Source organism: Lepidochelys olivacea (genome assembly GCF_965140295.1).
Source record: "Lepidochelys olivacea isolate rLepOli2 genome assembly, chromosome: 10".
NCBI lineage: Eukaryota > Metazoa > Chordata > Testudines > Cheloniidae > Lepidochelys > Lepidochelys olivacea.
Genome location: NC_140420.1, coordinates 33,409,638 through 33,428,580, shown reverse-complemented (window position 1 = coordinate 33,428,580; position 18,943 = coordinate 33,409,638). Strand labels below are relative to the sequence as shown.

Below are 18,943 nucleotides of genomic sequence, written 5' to 3'. Positions count from 1 at the left end.
AAAAAAGGAATAATTTAAACTGTGAAAAATAACTAACTTCTACAGTTACTTAGCACATATGAGGTCCAGACTTTTTCTCCTGTCTCTCGGCTGGGGATATTAACTACATAAAGATTGCATGAAAAGAAATACATATTAAAGGAAAAGCAAGCTCTAAGTAACCAGAAATGAACAAGAAAGATTGGAATTGAGAGGGGAATGTATTTTGTTCTTCAGAAGTCACAGGTTCTAGCAGTTCAAAAGGTTTTTATTGTGGTTTCAATCTGGAACATACTCCTATGTTTGGGAATTTCTAAACAGATATTTGACACTTTATAGTTCACCATTTAAACTACATTAACTTGTAAAGTAGTGAATTACAAGTTATATTTACCACTCAGACCTAAACAGAGCTTCATATGTCTACATGCTGAAAAGATCTCATAAATGTCTGATTTTATGTGCTATATAGTATGCTACGTTACCAAGGCACAGTGTCCTAAACAGCCTGATTTACTTGATTTTTGTGGCATTGTCTGACTGCTGGTATTTTAATAGTAGGTAAAGAAAGACAAATCCTGTGTAAAATCAGACTTCAAATTAAATTTGTACGGTGATGGTAGTAGTTTATTATATAAAAATACAATTTTTATTTAATCTTATTTTTAAGTTAATAATGTCTCTTCTCTGTGGCTGTTTTTTGCATTGGTTCCATGACAAATATTTGCTTAAACCAAAGGTTTTCAAACTCCTTTAGAGTATGGATCATATTTTAATAGCTATTTTGCATTTAATTTAATATAAGTTTTGTGGGGGGGGGGAATAATTTTTACAGTTTCATTTTGTTCTTCAGTTCATCTTCTCCACCCCACTGTTTTGTTCCTCTCTCCTTTCCCTGCTCTCTTGTAAATATTGCCTGGCCATCTGGTTTCCTCCTTCCCTTCCCCTGAGGTGACTGGCAATCCTAGCACACTGGTGGCTTCAGTTCCTAAGAGCAGCTTCAGCTTCCCTTCTTTCTCCCCCTTCCCCCAATTTGTTTTAGTAGTGGCCCCTTCTAGAGATGTAGAAACAAGGATGAGAAGTCAGTTCTAGGTAGACCACAGGTTAAGAACCACTAGCTTCAACAACAAAATTTGCAAATAGTGTAAAAGAGAAGGGCTTTAAAAATGCATTTTCCCATAGAAAGCTTTTCTGGGCAATTGCTGTCAACTTCTCCAATATCCAAGCTTCTTTTCTTTCTTTAATTTCAGACATTCCTGGTTTGCAAAGATAAACTTCCAAATATAAATCTAATTTAACCGTTACAGTGTCGTCTTCCTAAATATGTAGAGAGATGGCTCCAGTATCTCTGTTGCTGCTCAGAGCTCTGGTCAGTTTTTACTCTGCTGCAGTTTGGCAATCTTGTCAGTGTTCACTATGCCTGTTCAGAATCATTTGGTCATCTGAAAAACTGACAAGACTCAGGTCAGTTTTAGTTTGCTACTTGGGAGAATTATGACCAGCAAGGGAGGAAGGATCTGGAACTGTGCAGTGGGGAGACTTGTAAACTGACTAGGGAAGAGTGGACACTTCCCCATTCAGCACCTAGAAAACTTAAGGGAAGGACCGTGTAGCAGAGACCAACTTTCCCTCACAGCAGGCATTTGGCTAGTAGAAGGTAGAGGAATGAAGATCCCGTGCCATCATCACAGCAAACAGGAGGATCTGAGGAAGAGACCAGAGAGAGAGTGTGCCACTTCTGCTTTAGGTTGAGCATTTCAGATTTGTCAGACACTAACTAGCAGGAAAAGATGGAGATCCCGAACAGCAGTGTGCATGCTTTTTTCCAGTGACTGGTTGGCTTCTCTGTGGCAAAGGGTTGGAGGGGGGAGTGAAGGCTCCGGCTGGAGGTTTGGGCTCTAGGTCACACACAGCTCCACTCCTCCAGCCCAGCGAAGTTTGGGGGAAGGGGTTGGAGAGCTCAAACACAGCTGCAAGCGCCTCCCCCATGGGCACAGGGAGCGGAAGACAGAGCCTTTCCCATGCAAAGTTTCCCACTTTGCCAGCAGTCCATGGAGCTGGAGGTGCCCGCAGTGGTGTGGGGGGTCTGTGCCAGGGGGCCTGGGGCAGCGTGACACTCCATTCTGTGGGGCGTAGCAGGGTCATGGGGCAGAGGCTCAAGCACCTCTCCCGCTAACTGAGTCGCTCATTAAACTCACCAGGTGAGTTGGCTGCGGCACAATGGGCAGGGGGCGCCCCTGCTTGGCTCGGGGTTTTAATTCCTCTCCACTGCATATGACCCAGCCCTAGAGCTCCGGCTGGGCTTGGGGAGGGGCACCTCTCCCCACCTGACTGGCCTGTGATAGCCTGCTGCATGGCCACATGACTGAGAGGGAACTTAGCCCAAAGGTAGCCCAAGCTCTCAGGGTAGTAGGTGCCAGATATGTTTTTCAAGCTTTAGTAAGGCTTGTCTTGAAAATAAGTTTAAAACTCCTTCTGTAGCTTTTTATAGTAACTGTATGAACTGCAGCTGAGAGCCAAAAATATAGTAGCTTGTTAAGAGAGAATATTAACATATTTTTAGAGCAGTCAAAATGCTTGGCTCTTAAGGATTGTATTTTAGGGTTAATGCTTGGGTTGGCATGGATGTTGGTAATCTCTTGCAAGCATAATTATATTCTTGCTCTATACATCTGTTCATTTGGCCTTCTCCTTAGTTTCCATGACTTACTGTGCAATAGCACAGAGTGATGAAATGACTTTGAAGGGAAGTGGGAATCACTTGGTAGAATTACCCACTGAAAGATGTTAAAATGAGGACAAAATCATTAGAATTCATTACAGCTGCTAGCTAAAAATATGCTGGATGCAATTACTAGTTTCATATAATGGAACTATGCTCCTTTTTCTATGTTCTTAAGATAGAAACATTGCCAAAATTAAATACCACTTTTAACAATGATCTGCAGGTGTAAACTTCAAAGCCCAATCTACTGTAATATGATGTGTGGGATGTCCCACGTCATCATTCAGCGTATTAGTGTTAAAAGTGGAAATGATACAGTTTTCCATTGATCAAGTTCCTCTGCAGTCAGCACGCAGTCTCCCATGTAGTGACACTCCAGAGTGTGCTGTGCTGATGTCCTAACCACAGAATTCCACTAGGTTGTGGAGTTAGATTATCGAGGTGTTAAGGAAGGGGTATGCTTAGGGTTAATTTTTATATTGAGATTTTTAATACATTGTATATTTTTATATATTGTCATACGAAATAAAATCTTAGAATGTAAGCTCTGTAGGTAGGAATGGTGTTGTCTTTTGCGTCATTACAACTGTCAGTGCACTCTTGGGTTTTAAAGTAATCTTCAGGTGGGTATTCAGTTCCACTACTATGTGAACACCCCAGGTGGTCAGTTATAAGAGACAACAGTCTTGCCTCCTGGCTAGATGGCAACTGATTAAGGTTTTGGCATGGAAATTTTTAGTACATTTCATTGCAGAGGTGAGGGGGGAAAAGAAGATAAGTAATGAAAGGGTCACCAGTTAATGTCATTTTTGCTACATAAATGAGTATCATAGGGGTGTTGAATGATGAGGCCCTTTCAGGAGGTGGGGTGGGGGGAGATTGGAGAGTAAGCCCACCCTGTACTCATCCCATAGACTCCTGTCCCTCAGAGTTGGACCCAGCTCCAGGCATTGCAAACTGGCATACGGGGTTGCAGTACACTCAGATTTGGCTTGTCCACCCCTCTGTAGGTGGAGATGGAAGGGTGGACAGGCCAAACATGAGTAGCACTGTGACCTTGTGTCCAGGTCACAACACCACTTGTTCTGGGGGCCTAATCAAATGTGTTTTTACAGTCATTTTTCCAAGATTTCACTGACTTTATTTAAATTCACATTTCCGTGACCTCTGTGACAAATCACATAGCCCTACGACTGATGAATAGTAGCTGCGGGGGACTGTAAATTAAATGTAGCAGGGTAAAATGGGTGACCATGAGAATGCATAAGTGAATTATGCCACCACCTTGATTTTAGATAGGGAGGAAATATGCTGGTAAGACTAGAATAATTAAATATATTTTGCCAAGTAGTAATTTGTATGTAAAATTGTATAAATGATTTAAAAAGCAGTAGCAATAAGCCCTACAACATAAGGTACTTTCATTTTCACAATTTAAATGACAAGGGTTATTTTTCTTTAAAAGTAGAGTTTTGAAAGACTTTATATTTTGAATGTATTAAAAATTGTATCTTTTTGTCTGTAGTGTACTTTTTTCATGAATAATTTTTAAATGTTATGTAAAAAGAAAAACGGGATTAGTGGAGCAGGGATATACAGGATGTGGACTTGAACCTTTAGGGGCTTCTTTGCCTGTGCAAATAACGATTAAAGCTCAATATGTACATTTTTATAATTATGTAGATTACTCAGACTGAAACCTCTGTTTTAAAAACAGTGAAATCTCCACTGAAGTCAGGAGGCTTTTCATTTCTGTTGACTTACTTTGCTTCAAAAGGTGTGGCTGGGAGCCAGATTTATAAACTGATGTAATCTCTGTCAAGCAGCCAAATGAGTGTTTTTCTTACAAGAAAAATTTTGCAGTATTTAAAAAATCTCCTACAAATTTTAAATTACCGTAAAAGCCTCCTTTGTTAGCGCATTTACAAAGTGTTTTTTCCACTGTGGTGTGGTTAGCCTGCCTATGGGTATGTCTACACTACGAAATTAGGTCGAATTTATAGAAGTCGGTTTTTTAGAAATCGGTTTTATATATTCGAGTGTGTGTGTCCCCACAGAAAATGCTCTAAGTGCATTAAGTGCATTAACTCGGCGGAGCGCTTCCACAGTACCGAGGCAAGCGTCGACTTCCGGAGCGTTGCACTGTGGGTAGCTATCCCACAGTTCCCGCAGTCTCCGCTGCCCATTGGAATTCTGGGTTGATATCCCAATGCCTGATGGGGCTAAAACATTGTCGCGGGTGGTTCTGGGTACATATCGTCAGGCCCCCGTTCCCTCCCTCCCCCCGTGAAAGCAAGGGCAGACAATCATTTCGCGCCTTTTTTCCTGAGTTACCTGTGCAGACGCCATACCACGGCAAGCATGGAGCCCGCTCAGGTAACCGTCACCCTATGTCTCCTGGGTGCTGGCAGACGCGGTATGGCATTGCTACACAGTAGCAGCAACCCATTGCCTTCTGGTAGCAGACGGTGCAATACGACTGGTAGTCGTCCTCGTCGTGTCCGAGGTGCTCCTGGCCACGTCGGCTGGGAGCGCCTGGGCAGACATGGGCGCAGGGACTAAATTTGGAGTGACTTGACCAGGTCATTCTCTTTAGTCCTGCAGTCCTATTGAACCGTCTTATGGTGAGCGGGCAGGCGATACGGACTGCTAGCAGTCGTACTGTACCATCTTCTGCCAGGCAGGCAAGAGATGAAGATGGCTAGCAGTCGTACTGTACCATCTTCTGCCAAGCAGCCATGAGATGTGGATGGCATGCAGTCCTTCTGCACCGTCTGCTGCCAGCCAAAGATGTAAAAGATAGATGGAGTGGGTCAGAACAAGAAATAGACCAGATTTGTTTTGTACTCATTTGCCTCCTCCCCTGTCTAGATCACACTGCAGTCACTCACAGAGAAGGTGCAGCGAGGTAAATCTAGCCATGTATCAATCAGAGGCCAGGCTAACCTCCTTGTTCCAATAACAACGATAACTTAGGTGCACCATTTCTTATTGGAACCCTCCGTGCAGTCCTGCCTGAAATACTCCTTGATGTACAGGCACACCCTTTGTTGATTTTAGCTCCCTGAAGCCAACCCTGTAAGCCGTGTCGTCAGTCGCCCCTCCCTCCGTCAGAGCAACGGCAGACAATCGTTCCGCGCCTTTTTTCTGTGCGGACGCCATACCAAGGCAAGCATGGAGGCGGCTGAGCTCATTTTGGCAATTAGGAGCACATTAAACACCACACGCATTATCCAGCAGTATATGCAGCACCAGAACATGGCAACGCGATACCGGGCGAGGAGGCGACGTCAGCGCGGTCCCGTGAGTGATCAGGACATGGACACAGATTTCTCTGAAAGCATGGGCCCTGACAATGCATGCATCATGGTGCTAATGGGGCAGGTTCATGCTGTGGAACGCCGATTCTGGGCTCGGGAAACAAGCACAGACTGGTGGGACCGCATAGTGTTGCAGGTCTGGGACGATTCCCAGTGGCTGCGAAACTTTCGCATGCGTAAGGGCACTTTCATGGAACTTTGTGACTTGCTTTCCCCTGCCCTGAAGCGCATGAATACCAGGATGAGAGCAGCCCTCACAGTTGAGAAGCGAGTGGCGATAGCCCTGTGGAAGCTTGCAACGCCAGACAGCTACCGGTCAGTTGGGAATCAATTTGGAGTGGGCAAATCTACTGTGGGGGCTGCTGTGATGCAAGTAGCTCACGCAATCAAAGATCTGCTGATATCAAGGGTAGTGACCCTGGGAAATGTGCAGGTCATAGTGGATGGCTTTGCTGCAATGGGATTCCCTAACTGTGGTGGGGCTATAGACGGAACCCATATCCCTATCTTGGCACCGGAGCACCAAGCCGCCGAGTACATAAACCGCAAGGGGTACTTTTCCATAGTGCTGAAAGCTCTGGTGGATCACAAGAGACGTTTCACCAACATCAACGTGGGATGGCCGGGAAAGGTACATGACGCTCGCATCTTCAGGAACTCTGGTCTGTTTCAAAAGCTGCAGGAAGGGACTTTATTCCCAGACCAGAAAATAACTGTTGGGGATGTTGAAATGCCTATATGTATCCTTGGGGACCCAGCCTACCCCTTAATGCCATGGTTCATGAAGCCGTACACAGGCAGCCTGGACAGTAGTCAGGAGCTGTTCTACTACAGGCTGAGCAAGTGCAGAATGGTGGTAGAATGTGCATTTGGACGTTTAAAGGCGCGCTGGCGCAGTTTACTGACTCGCTTAGACCTCAGCGAAACCAATATTCCCACTGTTATTACTGCTTGCTGTGTGCTCCACAATATCTGTGAGAGTAAGGGGGAGACGTTTATGGCGGAGTGGGAGGCTGAGGCAAATCGCCTAGCTGCTGGTTACGCGCAGCCAGACACCAGGGCGGTTAGAAGAGCACAGGAGGGCGCGGTACGCATCAGAGAAGCTTTGAAAACCAGTTTCATGACTGGCCAGGCTACGGTGTGAAAGTTCTGTTTGTTTCTCCTTGATGAAACCCCCCGCCCCTTGGTTCACTCTACTTCCCTGTAAGCTAACCACCCTCCCCTCCTCCCTTTAATCACCGCTTGCAGAGGCAATAAAGTCATTGCTGCTTCACAGTCATGCATTCGTTATTCATTCATCACACAAATAGGGAGATGACTACCAAGGTATCCCAGGAGGGGTGGTGGAGGAGGGAAGGAAAATGCCACACAGCACTTTAAGCACAGCACTTTAAAAGTTTACAACTTTAAAATTTATTGAATGACAGTCTTCTTTTTTTTGGGCAATCCTCTGTGGTGGAGTGGCTGGTTGGCCGGAGGCCCCCCCACAGCGTTCTTGGGCGTCTGGGTGTGGAGGCTATGGAACTTGGGGAGGAGGGCGGTTGGTTACAGAGGGGCAGCAGTGGCAGTCTGTGCTCCAGCTGCCTTTGCTGCAGCTCAACCATACACTGGAGCGTACTGGTTTGGTCCTGCAGCAGCCTCAGCATTGAATCCTGCCTCCTCTCATCACGCTGCCGCCACATTTGAGCTTCAGCCCTGTCTTCAGCCCGCCACTTACTCTCTTCAGCCCGCCACCTCTCCTCCCGGTCATTTTGTGCTTTCCTGCACTCTGACATTATTTGCCTCCACACATTCGTCTGTGCTCTGTCAGTGTGGGAGGACAGCATGAGCTCGGAGAACATTTCATCGCGAGTGCGTTTTTTTTTCTTTCTAAGCTTCACTAGCCTCTGGGAAGGAGAAGATCCTGTGATCATTGAAACACATGCAGCTGGTGGAGGAAAAAAAAAGGGACAGACAGCGGTATTTAAAAAGACACATTTTATAAAACAGTCGCTACACTCTTTCAGGGTAAACCTTGCTGTTAACATTACATACATAGCACATGTGCTTTCGTTACAAGGTCGCATTTTGCTTCCTCCCACCGCGTGACTACCCCCTCAACCTTCCCCCCTCCCTGTGGCTAACAGCGGGGAACATTTCTGTTTAGCCACAGGCAAACAGCCCAGCAGGAATGGGCTCCTCTGAGTGTCCCCTGAAGAAAAGCACTCTATTTCAACCAGGTGACCATGAATTATATCTCACTCTCCTGAGGATAACACAGAGAGATAAAGAACGGATTTTGGTTGAATGCCAGCAAACATACACTGCAATGCTTTGTTCTACAGTGATTCCCGAGTACGTGTTACTGGCCTGGAGTGGTAAAGTGTCCTACCATGAAGGACGAAATAAGGCTGCCCTCCCCAGAAACCTTTTGCAAAGGCTTTAGGACTACATCTAGGAGAACCGCAAATGCCAGGGCAAAGTAATCCTTTCACATGCTTGCTTTTAAACCATGTATAGCATTTTAAAAGGTACACTCACCAGAGGTCCCTTCTCCGCCTGCTGGGTCCAGGAGGCAGCCTTGGGTGGGTTCGGGGGGTACTGGCTCCAGGTCTAGGGTGAGAAACAGTTCCTGGCTGTTGGGAAAACCGGTTTCTCCGCTTGCTTGCTGTGAGCTATCTACAACCTCCTCATCATCATCATCTTCTTCGTCCCCAAAACCTGCTTCCGTATTGCCTCCATCTCCATTGAAGGAGTCAAACAACACGGCTGGGGTAGTGGTGGCTGAACCCCCTAAAATGGCATGCAGCTCATCATAGAAGCGGCATGTTTGGGGCTCTGACCCAGAGCAGCTGTTCGCCTCTCTGGTTTTCTGGTAGGCTTGCCTCAGCTCCTTCAGTTTCACGCGGCACTGCTTCGGGTCCCTGTTATGGCCTCTCTCCTTCATGCCCTGGGAGATTTTCACAAAGGTTTTGGCATTTCGAAAACTGGAACGGAGTTCTGATAGCACGGATTCCTCTCCCCAAACAGCGATCAGATCCCGTACCTCCCGTTCGGTCCATGCTGGAGCTCTTTTGCGATTCTGGGACTCCACCATGGTCACCTGTGCTGATGAGCTCTGCATGGTCACCTGCAGCTTGCCACGCTGGCCAAACAGGAAATGAGATTCAAAAGTTTGCGGTTCTTTTCCTGTCTACCTGGCCAGTGCATCTGAGTTGAGAGTGCTGTCCAGAGCGGTCAGAATGGAGCACTCTGGGATAGCTCCCGGAGGCCAATACCATCGAATTGTATCCACAGTACCCCAAATTCGAGCCGGGAACGTCAATTTAAGCGCTAATCCACTTGTCAGGGGTGGAGTAAGGAAATCGATTTTAAGAGCCCTTTAAGTCGAAATAAAGGGCTTCACTGTGTGGACGGGTGCAGGTTTAAATCGATTTAACGTTGCTAAATTCGACCTAAAGTCCTAGTGTAGACCAGGGCTATAAGAGTTGTGTAAATTTAACTTTCGCTAGGAAGGTGACTTTTTATTTTGGCTGTAGAAGGTAACTCTAATTCTCATGCAATAGTAAAGAAAACTGAAAGCACTATGACTGCATCCTAGGAGCAGTGAGTCAGAAAGATTTCTGACACTGTGATTCAATCTAAACTATGCTTCAGTTTCCCCAAACTTTTTATCACTACTTACTTGGTCTTTGATATTTTTCCCCCTTAGGGCTTCAAACTACCCGTTTAGGAAATCATTTGGAAGATAGAGTAAACAAGTTTTTGCGGCGACAGAATCATCCTGAAGCTGGGGAAGTCTTTGTCAGAGTCGTAGCCAGTTCAGATAAGACAGTCGAAGTAAAACCAGGAATGAAATCCAGGTTAGTCCTCTCTTTTATTATGGTAGCATTTTGATGTATATTTCTTGTGTAACTTTTTGCCTACCTAGGTATAGTAGAACCTCACTAGTCTGCACTGGTTTGGAGATGCTTTGTAAATTATCAGAGTTTGGGAATTGGCAAGCAAGTGAACAAACATAATGAAGTCAATACACCATAAAATGTACTTTAATTTATTTTGGGAGTTGTATTTTAACTTTTAACTTACTTATGACACCGCTATATTCTGTAGTGTATTTTATAAAAATAATGCGACCTTAGATTATGCAACATTGAGGTCTTTTATTACTATTAAATCTAGAAGAGGTGAGGAAAAAATCACTATTTTTGTGCAGATTGTAGGATGTGCAATTTAGTACAGTGCAGATTAATAAAGTTCTACTCTAGTAACATTTCATTAATGATGTTGCCTTTCTGTATACATTGGCTTCTGGAAATGCTTTTATAGTAAATGGGCTATTTCATGACAAATGGGATAGTTTTTGAAAGGCTTTATCCATAAAAGTACTTCAGTTTTACTCCAAAGACGGCAGAGTGTTGACTGCATTTCAGTTAGTAACTTCAATGCGTTATAACTAATGTACCGTTTACTTAGAGGCTGGCAGTTTCTTTGGACAATTTTGTACTTTGTGTTTACATATTCAATCATAAGTTAATTGTATGGAAAAACTTTTGTCTCAAAGCTTTATGGAAACTGGCCTTGCATTGCCATGATGCCATTTTAATATGATTCTGTACTCTGCCACAACTGGTACTTAAATATTTCTGAAGAATTAAAAAATGTTGTAAAGATCTGTTTCCTTTTTGATAGAATTTTAGAGTCCATTGATAGATTTCTTTCTTTCCTGCAGGTTTGTGGATTCTGGTGAAATGTCAGAGTCCTTCCCTTACCGAACTAAAGCTCTGTTTGCTTTCGAGGAGATAGATGGAGTGGATGTGTGCTTCTTTGGCATGCATGTACAGGAGTATGGCTCTGACTGCCCACCTCCAAATACCAGGTACTTTTTCATTTCTCCAGCAGTGACTGGTGCACATGGAGCCTTTTAATACTTTAAATACAGGCTAGCTACCCATACTTCCACATACTGAAATATTCGTGGCACACGCAGTCTTACTATAAAGTTAAGTGTGAAGACTTTTCCACACCAAAAAAAAAAAAATTGACAGTCAAAATGTTAGGAAATACATAAAATTCAAATCTATCTACTTCCATGCTAGCATTTTCCCTGGTCTCTCAATATCTTTGTCTGTTGTCCAAAAGGTGAAACACTGGCAATATTTCACTTTTATTTCAGCAACTTTACATCATGTACTTTAACGTGTCTCTTTGGTCAGTGAAAAGTAGTGCTCCTCTTTGAAATCAGCTGCAGTCTTTATTTTCCAGGTCCCTGCCCAAAGCAACCAAGTCAGTGGCTGTTGTAAAAGCTGAACACCAGTCTATGAAAGCTAATGTGGTTTGTATTTGAATCATTTTCTTTTTTTGTTTTCTCCCTCGTCCTCACAGGCGTGTGTACATATCGTATCTAGATAGTATTCATTTCTTCCGACCCCGCTGCCTCCGAACTGCCGTTTATCATGAAATCCTTATTGGATATCTGGAGTATGTGAAGAAACTTGGGTAAGCAAAAGTTGTCTGAATTCTTTGCAAAATGATGCTGTAATTCAATGTCATGTGAACAGTATGGTTACTCTATGTAACTTTAATTAAAGAGTAGACTTCTCTCTTACTTTGGGTGTGGGGAGGGCTTTTGATTTGTTTAAGACAATTTCTTACCTTCCTTCCACCATCTTCTCAAGAATCTTATGAAACAGACACCTCTTCTCCCACAGTGGAGATAATTGTTTGGATTTCTGCACCAGTGAGCGTATAGTGGTGTTTTCCCCATAGTAGGAATGTTTTTCCTTAATTTCTCTTTACCTTTTTAGACTGAGAGAATCTCATTCCCTCCACCCACTAAACTGGTGAGAGAGTTGGGTACTAAATAGCCCATTCAAAGCCTAAGTTCCATGATTAGACCATGGGCCCTTGTATAGACACAAGCTATTACTGCCATAAAACTCTCCAACATCTTTATAAGGAAGCAAGAAGTCTGAGTCCATTTGTAAATGTGGTTGGGTTTATGTATAGAAAAGGCAAAGGAATTTAATTATAATGCTGAGTGTTAATTGAGATGTTATTGGCTTTTGCATGTAACCTGCAGGTATGTGACAGGTCATATTTGGGCTTGTCCCCCAAGTGAAGGAGATGACTATATTTTCCATTGCCATCCCCCTGATCAGAAAATACCAAAACCCAAACGCTTGCAAGAATGGTATAAGAAGATGTTGGACAAGGCATTTGCTGAGAGGATCATTCATGACTACAAGGTTTGTATACCTTTTACTGGCTGGATTGATTTTACAGTGTTCATTATATCTAGGCTACTTACTACACTTCTTCAATGTAAGGGAAGAGGCAGTGACTGTTCTGCTTAATGTTTTATAAACATTTACATTCTTAGCTACTATCTTCCTTTGCTTACAGTTTTCTGCAACTTTCACCTCTGAGGTTACAGCCTTTTAGTCTGGGTCTCTGCCTTAATGGAAATTTTTTTGTGAGCATTTGAGCAAAACTAATTCAGCCAGGTTTGGCTAGAGAGTGAAAAATTAAATAAATATCTAGATAGATAGCTGTACAGTATATAGATACATATTTTAATCAGGCCTATTTGAACAGCAGTGGTCCTGAAATGCCTGGAGCTGAAAGCTGAATTTTGGCATGGAAATAGCCTTTGTCAAGGAAAAGTGCTTTGGAGGATGGTGGCAAAAATTGGTTTTGATTTGACCCAGTTATGATCCATTGAAAATCGCAGGCTAAAGGTGCACAGTTCATTTGAAAGGAGTTTTCTCACTGAGTTTATGAAGTATGATGCTAAGGAAAGTTATGCAGTTCACTCTTAATTAGCTAACTTAGCTGAGTAGTGAATGAAAAGCTCTGTAGTGCCCTTGTCACATTCATTGCTTATCTTGTAACGGAAAAGCTGTGCAGCTTGTAAATTTGTAGGAGAGATGTTCTTTCCTAGGGGTATAGGACACTTGGCTAACGTTTAGCCTAATAACCAGTTACTTTTTTTCTTTCAAAAAACTCTACTTTGAGTAATGGTCCCTATTATATTCCACTGAGGGTTACAAAGGAGAAAGAGAAGGCTGCTAGAGAATCTGTTCTTTTCTGATCATACAAATACTTCGTTTTCAAGAAACTAAACATATATACACATTGCTAGTAACTTTATAATCATTAGCTGTGCAGTTGTATTTGTGACAGTGTTTTAGAATACACTGTAAACTCCTCCATGTAGAACCAGTTCCTTTTCAAGTGTACTAAAAAAGCTGTAAGCCATGTGAGTGCAGCAGGTATGCCTCAGGTTCTGCTATTGACTTCAGGCTTTTTTTTTTTTTTTTTGGTACTTCATTCAATCTTACTATTGTGTGACACATTTAACAGGACATCTTCAAACAAGCAACTGAGGATAGGCTGACGAGTGCCAAGGAGCTGCCTTACTTTGAAGGTGATTTCTGGCCAAATGTGCTGGAGGAGAGCATTAAGGAGCTGGAACAGGAAGAGGAGGAGAGGAAGAAGGAGGAAAGTACAGCAGCTAGTGAAACAACAGAGGTAAGTGAACCTTTGCACACAGTATTTGTCCCCAGATCAGACGTTGTCCAAGTTGCTAATCTCGGCTAGAGCTCAGACCCGATATTGATACTGCAATTCAGAACTAGGAGAAAAAAATACTTTTTGTCTTTCAGTTGAGTTTTTAATCCAAAGTTCCTATCAGCTAAATTTCTGGCTTCTTTCCAGATAAAAGTGAAAAATTCTATGGCACTTTTTAAATAGAGTAGTAAAAGCTTCCAGGTCACAGACAACATTCCTACTTTCTTTTAAAATGTTTTCTAAAACCCAGGGATGTCTGTGAGCTAATTTGGATTGCACAATGGCTGCCCGGTTTGCTTTACAGCCCCTTCGCTGAATTTCTAAATTCAAGCTACCTTAAAATATCTGCATTTTGAAAGACACTATTTAAAGGCTGAATTCTTCTTTCTATAGCAAGCCTATGCATGTCAATTTGTAGTGATAGGGGACTGAAATGCAAATGTTAGTACTGCAGATTACTAAAGTTTTTTTTCATTGACTTAGCCCATGATTCTGGATGGTGTAGTTTCCTCCAGTACCGAGTGTGTTCCAGTCCCCAGAATCATCAGTGACACTGGGGCATTTACCTCTAGCTTCCCTATCAGCCCCACCCTATTCCAGCAAGGAGTCAGTGACCAAGATGACAACCTCTTTCTGGTCTCACACCATGGCCCATCATTACAACAACTGGGCCCTCGCAGCCACTTTCTGATCCCCAGCACTCCTGGTATGGCTACCCTTGGGTGCAACCACTTTCTCCCATTCATCAGGGTTACTCTCACAAAAATCATGACAGACAACATTGTGACAGGTTCAGTCACAGAGACCCCTTTGGGACTGTCACGTGATGTGCTGAAATTACCTCTGAGCCAGTTTTCCCTGCCAGCTTGGGACTCCCGAGCCCTGCCTTGTTGAGACAGACACGCTAGCCTGCTGCAGCACAGACTCAGGGTCTCGTCACACCCCCAAAGCTGCATACTTTAACCGAAAACAGCTCAGCAGGTTACCTCTCCAGTACCTAGATGCCCAGTTCCCAATGGGATCCAAACCCCAAATAAATCTTTTACTCTGTAAAAGCTTATACAGGGTAAACTCATAAATTGTCCTCCCTCTATAACACTGATAGAGAGAGATGCACAGCTGTTTGCTCCCCCAGGTATTAATCACTTACTCTGGGTTCATTAATAAACAAAAGTGATTTTATTAAGTATAAAAAGTAGGATTTAAGTGGTTTCAAGTAATAAAGAACAGAACAAAGTAAGTCACCAAGCACAATAAAGCAAAGAACTGATTACAGGTAATATCTCACCCTCAGAGATGTTTCAGTAAGCTTCTTTCACAGACCAGACTCCTTCCTAGTCTGGGCCCAATCCTTTCCCCGGTACAGTCCTTGTTAGTTCCAGCAGACATCTCAGGTGGTAAGCAGGGGTTTTCTCATGACTGGTTGCCCCTTTGTCCTGCTCCAACCCCTTTTATAGCTTTGGCACAAGGCGGGAATCTTTTGTCTCTGTGGGTCCCTACCCGTCCTTCTAAATGGAAAAGTACCAGGTTTAAGATAGATTCCAGCATCATGTGACATGGTCACATGTCCCGTGAGACTCCAGCCTCCATTCTTCCTGGGCTGGCCACACATACACAGAAAGGTTTGTAAGTAAACAGAGCCCTTTACAGTTCGTTGATTCTGAAGCACCCTTAATGGCTTCCACTTAATATGTTTACATCAGTAATACAAGTTTATCTGATTCTCCTAACTCCAGACATAGAAATAATACATGCAAACAAATAGGATGAACACACTCAGTAGATTATAAGCCAGTGGTTCCCAAACTGGGGTTAGAGGTTCACAAAATGTTACAGGGGGTTCTCAGGAAAAAATTCCCCTAATGGCGGACAGAGCTGTCCCTACGGACCCCGGGCAGCATGGAGCCCCTGGACTTCCAAGAGCTAAGCAGATCAAAGCAAGCATATCTATCAGACTGAGCAGATTTAAACTTCAAGACTCCTTATAAGAAATGGAAAGGGAGGTGGATATTTTTTGCTGTTTTTAAAATTAAATAGGCAGCTAGTATAGTTTTAAAATTATTATGAAGAACAAGTTTAAGCTTTGTTGTATCACGCGTTGTTTGCCTGGACTGCTCAAGACCTGAATGCTTGTGTAGGAGGAACACTTTGAGTTGGCTTCTTAAATACCTTCATGTTGTTTCACATCTGATACTCCTTGATGAAACATAGGAGCCTTGTCTGATAACAGGCTTATTCAAAGTGATACAAGCTATGAAAGTGAGATCTTGGAAGTGTGTTGCCGTTTTCATAATGTAATAAAAATACTGTAATGATAAATAATTAATGATATGATTACACACTATTTATTATTAAAAACAAATTTTATATTTCCAAGATCACTGCTTTTATAATTTATACTCAGGTAAAGGAGAAAATCCCTGGAAATACTCAGTTTTAGGAGGGGGTTCACAAGACTCAACATTTTAGTGAAAGGGGTTCAAAGGTTGTTAAAGTTTGGGAACCACTGATATAAGCTTTGTAATGATACCTTACAAGAGACCTTTTGCATGAAGTATATTCCAGTTACATCATATTTACATTCATAAGCGTATTTTCATAAAGCATATGAAGTGCAATGTCACAAACATAGCATGCATGTTTTACATAAATTGATAGGGAGGCGCCAGGTCACCCTCTTTTGCACAGAAGCATTAAAACTCTGGAATTGGTGCACCCCCATAATGTACTCATATTCAGAGCCCCAGAACCTTAGGAGGACACTTACGAGGACCAGGAGGCCAGACTAGAAGAGGAAACTAGATGACAAATATCTCCTCTTCCTCACCAGATGAGGCAGTGATGCCCCCGGATATATTGCACACCTCCTCTTCAAGAATTGCTCTCTCAGGTAACAAGGCACTTTTAGATCCTGCCAAGATTATCTGGCAGATACCAATTTCTGTTGCGCCAACATACAAAAGGGCCAACAAGAAGTACTACGTACCCCCAAAAGAGGCAGTCTTTTTTTTTTTTTTTACACATCGTCAACCTAACTCTATTGTGAATGCCATTAATTCACGAGGAAAGCATGCCACACTAAATCAATGCCACAGGATAGAGACTGGAAGAGGCTCGACTTATTTGGAAGGAAAGCATGCTCCTCAGCAACTCTGCAATTCAGGATTTCAAACTGCCAAACCTTAATGGCAAAGTACGACCATATGAATTATGGAAAACTCAGTGCCTTTATTTACCACTTGCCAGAAGCACGAGAACAGTTTCAAGCCATCATCCCTGAGGGCCAGCTGGTAGTGAGAACAGCACTACAGACCACACTGAATGTTGCAGATACAGTGGCCTGCTCAGTTTTAATGGTGGTGGTAATGAGGTGGGTTTCATATTTGCACCTCTCAGGGCTGCCAAAGGAGTACAGATGATGGTTGAGGACCACCTTTTTGAGAGCTCCAGATTCTTGGCTGACAAGTCCTCTGCACTCCGCATTCATACTCCTTGACCTTGACTCCAGTACATTGTTTGGCGTTTATAGGGGCCAAACTCAACACAGTGCAAGCGAGAGTATTCTCCCCACAGCACAGTTTCGACACCCTGACCAGTCTCAGAGACAGCCAACAAATGTCAACCAGAAATTGCCTCAGGCACATGGCAGCATGCACATTTGTGACATCTCATGCCCGACTACACGGGAGATGTCTACAGGCATGATTCAGATCTGTTTGCACTCCAAACAAAGACAGACTAAACAAGCTGCTAGTGATACTCTCCAGGGTTAAACATTCCCTGGAATGGTGGAAAGCCCTATCCAAGGTCTGTGCACGGATCCTATTCGCGCAACCCCCAACAATACTGATTCTAACAACAGACACCTCTCTGATAGGCTGGGGACCCACCTGCACATCTGCAGAGTTCAGGGCAAATGGTCCCTCATGGAAGCTGTACTCCACATCAACCTTTTGGAGGTAAGAGTCGTCAGAAATTCCTATGCACACTTTCTCCCATTCATCAGGGATACTCTCACAAAAATCATGGCAGACAACACAGCATGCATGTTTTACATAAATTGTCAGGGAGGCGCCAGGTCACCCTCTCTTTTGCACGGAAGCACTAAAACTCTGGAACTGGTACATTCCCCACAATGTACTCATATCAGCCACTTATCTGCCAGGGGTACAAATTATGACAGCAGACAGTCTCAGACAAAATTTCTCACGCAAATACAAATGGGAAATTAACTCAACAGTGGTCCACAACATATTCAGTTGATGGGGAACCCCAGCAGTAGACCGGAACAAGAAATGTCCCTGCTACTGCTCCAGAGCCAGACTGGGGAAGCAGTCCCTAGGAGAGGCTTTCCTTCTTCAATGGGGCAGAGAGTTGTTTTATGCCTTTTCTTCGTTCCCTTTTATATCGAAGGTCCTATTAAAGATAAGGCAGGAAAAAGTAAGTTATACTAATTTTCCCCACCTGGCTGAGACAAGTATAGTACCCATACCTGATGCAGCTAGCAATGTGTCCTCCAATTCCTCTTCAGTCCATTCCTCACCTACTCTCCCAAAACAACAGATCTGTAATCCCAACTTACAGATCCTCTGGCTCCGACCTTGGCTCCTTCGTGGTTCCAACAGAGAGAGCTGCTTCTCCAAGGAGGTGAAGGACGTGATCCTACACAGTAGGAAATTGATGACTCGTTGCACGTACCTCCAAAGTAGCAACAATTCCTAATTTGGTACAATTCCAAACAAGATGCTCTGACATCTTCCTCCTTTTGATCCTAGACTATATACTAGATCTCAAAAGGGCTGGTCTCTCTCTTAGGGTATGCCTTCACTACCCACCGGCTTGGCCCGGCTCGGTGGGTAGTGATCGATCTATCGGGGATTGATTTATTCTGTCTCGTCAAGACGTGATAAATCGATCCCCGAATTGACGCCTGTACTCCAGCTCGGCAGGAGATGCCAGTGGAGTTGACGGGGGAGACTCGCTGCCGTAAGGACGGCCAGGTAACTCGAACTAAGATACTTCAACTTCAGCTACGCGAATAACGTATTTTAGCTTGAAACACCATCCCCACCCCCTCCTGTGTAGCCCAGGCCTTAGCTAACTCCAAGTACATCTTGTGGCCATAACAACCTTCCACCAGCAGGTGGATGGATATTTGGTATTTGCCAATCCAAACAACATGAAGATTCTTCAAGGGCATGGGAAACCCCTTCCCACACACCAGGCGCTCCACTCCAACTTGGGACCTCAGACTAGTTCTAAAGGCCCTAACTAGACCACCCTTTGAACTTACGGCCACTTGCTGTCTTCTGCACCTGTCCATAAAGACAGCATTTCAAGTGGCCTCAGCCACTATTCCCCTATTCTC

At 43.7% G+C, this 18,943-nt stretch overlaps 1 protein-coding gene across 3 annotated transcripts in view; it reads left to right on the top strand.

Moving 5' to 3' along the window:
• CREBBP (CREB binding lysine acetyltransferase) overlaps nt 1–18,943 on the top strand; it is a 191,352-nt gene that overhangs the window by 161,058 nt on the left and 11,351 nt on the right. For all 3 annotated transcript variants that reach the window (XM_084640891.1, XM_084640892.1, XM_084640890.1), the window contains exons 24-28: nt 9,716–9,866; nt 10,736–10,882; nt 11,389–11,502; nt 12,086–12,251; nt 13,369–13,536. In XM_084640891.1, the coding sequence (XP_084497017.1) occupies nt 9,716–9,866; nt 10,736–10,882; nt 11,389–11,502; nt 12,086–12,251; nt 13,369–13,536 (746 nt within the window). The remainder of the gene's footprint in view (nt 1–9,715; nt 9,867–10,735; nt 10,883–11,388; nt 11,503–12,085; nt 12,252–13,368; nt 13,537–18,943) is intronic.